At 42.5% G+C, this 2,527-nt stretch overlaps 1 protein-coding gene across 2 annotated transcripts in view; it reads left to right on the forward strand.

The window, feature by feature from the left end:
- homer2 (homer scaffold protein 2) overlaps window positions 1–2,527 on the forward strand; it is a gene marked incomplete at its 3' end in the record, with an annotated part of 33,281 nt that overhangs the window by 26,717 nt on the left and 4,037 nt on the right. For both annotated transcript variants that reach the window (XM_014028073.1, XM_014028072.1), the window contains 1 exon segment: window positions 345–455. In XM_014028073.1, the coding sequence (XP_013883527.1) occupies window positions 345–455 (111 nt within the window).

Consider the following 2,527-nt stretch of genomic DNA (forward strand, 5'->3'; position numbering starts at 1 on the left):
ACCAACACCGCTGCAGCACCAACACTGCTGCTGCACCAACACTGCTGCTGCACCAACACTGCTGCTGCACCAACACTGCTGCTGCACCAACACTGCTGCTGCACCAACACTGCTGCAGCACCAACACTGCTGCAGCACCAACACTGCTGCAGCACCAACACTGCTGCTGCATCAACACTGCTGCTGTTAGAGTTCAAATACTTTATAATTCATAAAACATCCAGGTCAGACGAGACGGGTGGATCCAGATCACAAATGGGACGGGTGGATCCAGGTCACACATGGGACGGGTGGATCCAGGTCAGATGGGACCAGATCTTTAAGGGTTTTCTTGTTGTTCTCAGATTGCAGAGCTCGAGGCTCAGTGTAATGACACCAACCAGGAGAGGCAGAGGAACTCTCAGCTGAGTGTCCGAGTGAAGGAGCTGGAGGCTGAGCTGCAGGATAAGGAGCAGGTGAGTCTAAGAGCTACAGGCTCCGCCCACAGAGGCCAGCAGCGGTCAGAAAATAAAGAGTCCTGGTTCAGATTTTCTTAGACTTCAAACTTCTAAACAAATCAACAAATCTGTGAAAAACACAAACAACACTTCCTGTCAACAGCAGAAATCTAAAAATTCCCCCCAGTCTTTTTTTCTTTTAGCTTGACCTCTGAGACATAAAATAAATTTGAAGCGGAGTTATTTTTTTAATATATTGCTGTATATGTCCGTATATCTGCAAAATGTAGGGATATCTGTAATTTAAGGACAATCTGTACAACGCGTCTCACATGAGGTCCATGAGAAGACACTGAATTGGAATCGCTCAGATTGAATCTGTTTTTAAATAATCAAGTTAATAATGGTTTCAATCTTACTGATAAACCAGAGTTTCATCTGCGTACAGGGTTTATATTTTCTGATGATACAGAATAACTAAGGACTGAGTTATGAGCCCTGAGGAACACCATAACTGATGTGATGAGGACACATTAAAACCTCTAACAAGCAGGAGTCTGTTTTGTGTTTGATGTTAAAGGTCCAGCAGAACCAGACCTTTGTTTTAATCAGACAGTTCTGGTTCTGTTCTCTAAACTCCTAAATGAAACTCAGATGATTGTTGTTCAGTGAGCTAAAGGTTGTGTTTTAATGATTCTAGATCAAATTGAAGGTTAAAAAAATGTGTAGTTAAATAAAACATCAGACGCAAACAGGTTTCACATCTGAAAGTCTAGTTTTTTAAATTTAACCTGGTTTTCTTGAATAGATTTTATTCTTCAGAGTTTTTCGAGCTTCATGTGTTCCTCAGAACCAGCAGAACTCTGGTGAAGGAGGACGTTCTGTGCAGCTGATTAACGGTTCCTCGTTTAGTAAACCCTCTGATTACGGCTCCGGTTCTGTTTCAGCTTATTTTTACTCACTTCCTCTCAGAGCAGAAATACAGACCTGCTTTTTACAGCCAAATGGAAGAATTCTGTTTTTCTGTTAAATCTACCTTCATGTAAAAGATTTAGAGTTTACAGAAACAAAGTCTGAATTTATTTGGTTTTATTTTGTGATTTTTACTGTGTTGAGTTTCTATTTTCTTATTTAATTAATTAACTTTGAGAACTTGAGATGACTTTCAGGTCAAATAAAACACTTTTACTACGTTGAGGTGAGTGGACCTCTTTCAGTCTCTGAACCCAGACTTCAGAACCAACTCCTGACCCGGGTCTTTTAAATCCGACCTTTAAAACCTTTTTATTCAGGCAGACTTTAAACACCTATCAGGACTTCTGTAGCTCCTGTGGTTGATTTAAATGTTTTTATTTTCAGCTTATTTTGATCATATTCAGAATGAAAACTGGGCAATYATGTCTGTTAGCAAAATATCTCAACCAATGGATGGGTTTGATTGAAATTCTCAAAGATTTATTGGATCAACATCAAAATCAACTCGATTAAAAATGGCCGCCACCTCTAATTAAGTYATGCTAACACAGAGATGGTTATAATCCAGTTTGAACATTTTAAGCTCAGATTACAGGTGGTAGTAGCTGAGAGTGGCTGAAGGCTGTTTGATGATAAACATCAGTTCTGTTGAGTCRAAAACAAAAAGCTGCAGATTTTCTCAGAAACATGAAGCGTTTTTTTTTTAATCCGCGGTGCGAGGTGCCTCGCTCGGACCGCCTCAACCAGACCTAGCACAGACCACCTGAGGGAAGCTGAATGTGGAATATTCCAGGTTCTGACCCAACAGGCAGAATATTAATAGAWCASCTTCCTCTGGATGCAGGTGGGTTTCACTGCCTCACCTGGGAAAGTAGTTCAAGGAGCTGAAAGACCAGGAGAGACTCAGCTCCCCTGGGAGCGTCTGCTCTGTCGGCCATGTTGTTCTGAACGCCAGGCTGCGGCGTCCCAGCAGGTGACCTGCAGACCCACTCACCACCTCCAATTAAAGCCATGTTCTGAATTATTAAAGATCCGCTGTGAGGTCGGGCTGTGAGGTCGGGCTGTGAGGTCGGGCTGTGAGGTCGGGCTGTGAGGTCGGGCTGTGAGGTCGGGCT

The sequence above is a fragment of the Austrofundulus limnaeus genome, unplaced genomic scaffold (genome assembly GCF_001266775.1).
Source record: "Austrofundulus limnaeus strain Quisiro unplaced genomic scaffold, Austrofundulus_limnaeus-1.0 Scaffold716, whole genome shotgun sequence".
Lineage (NCBI taxonomy): Eukaryota > Metazoa > Chordata > Actinopteri > Cyprinodontiformes > Rivulidae > Austrofundulus > Austrofundulus limnaeus.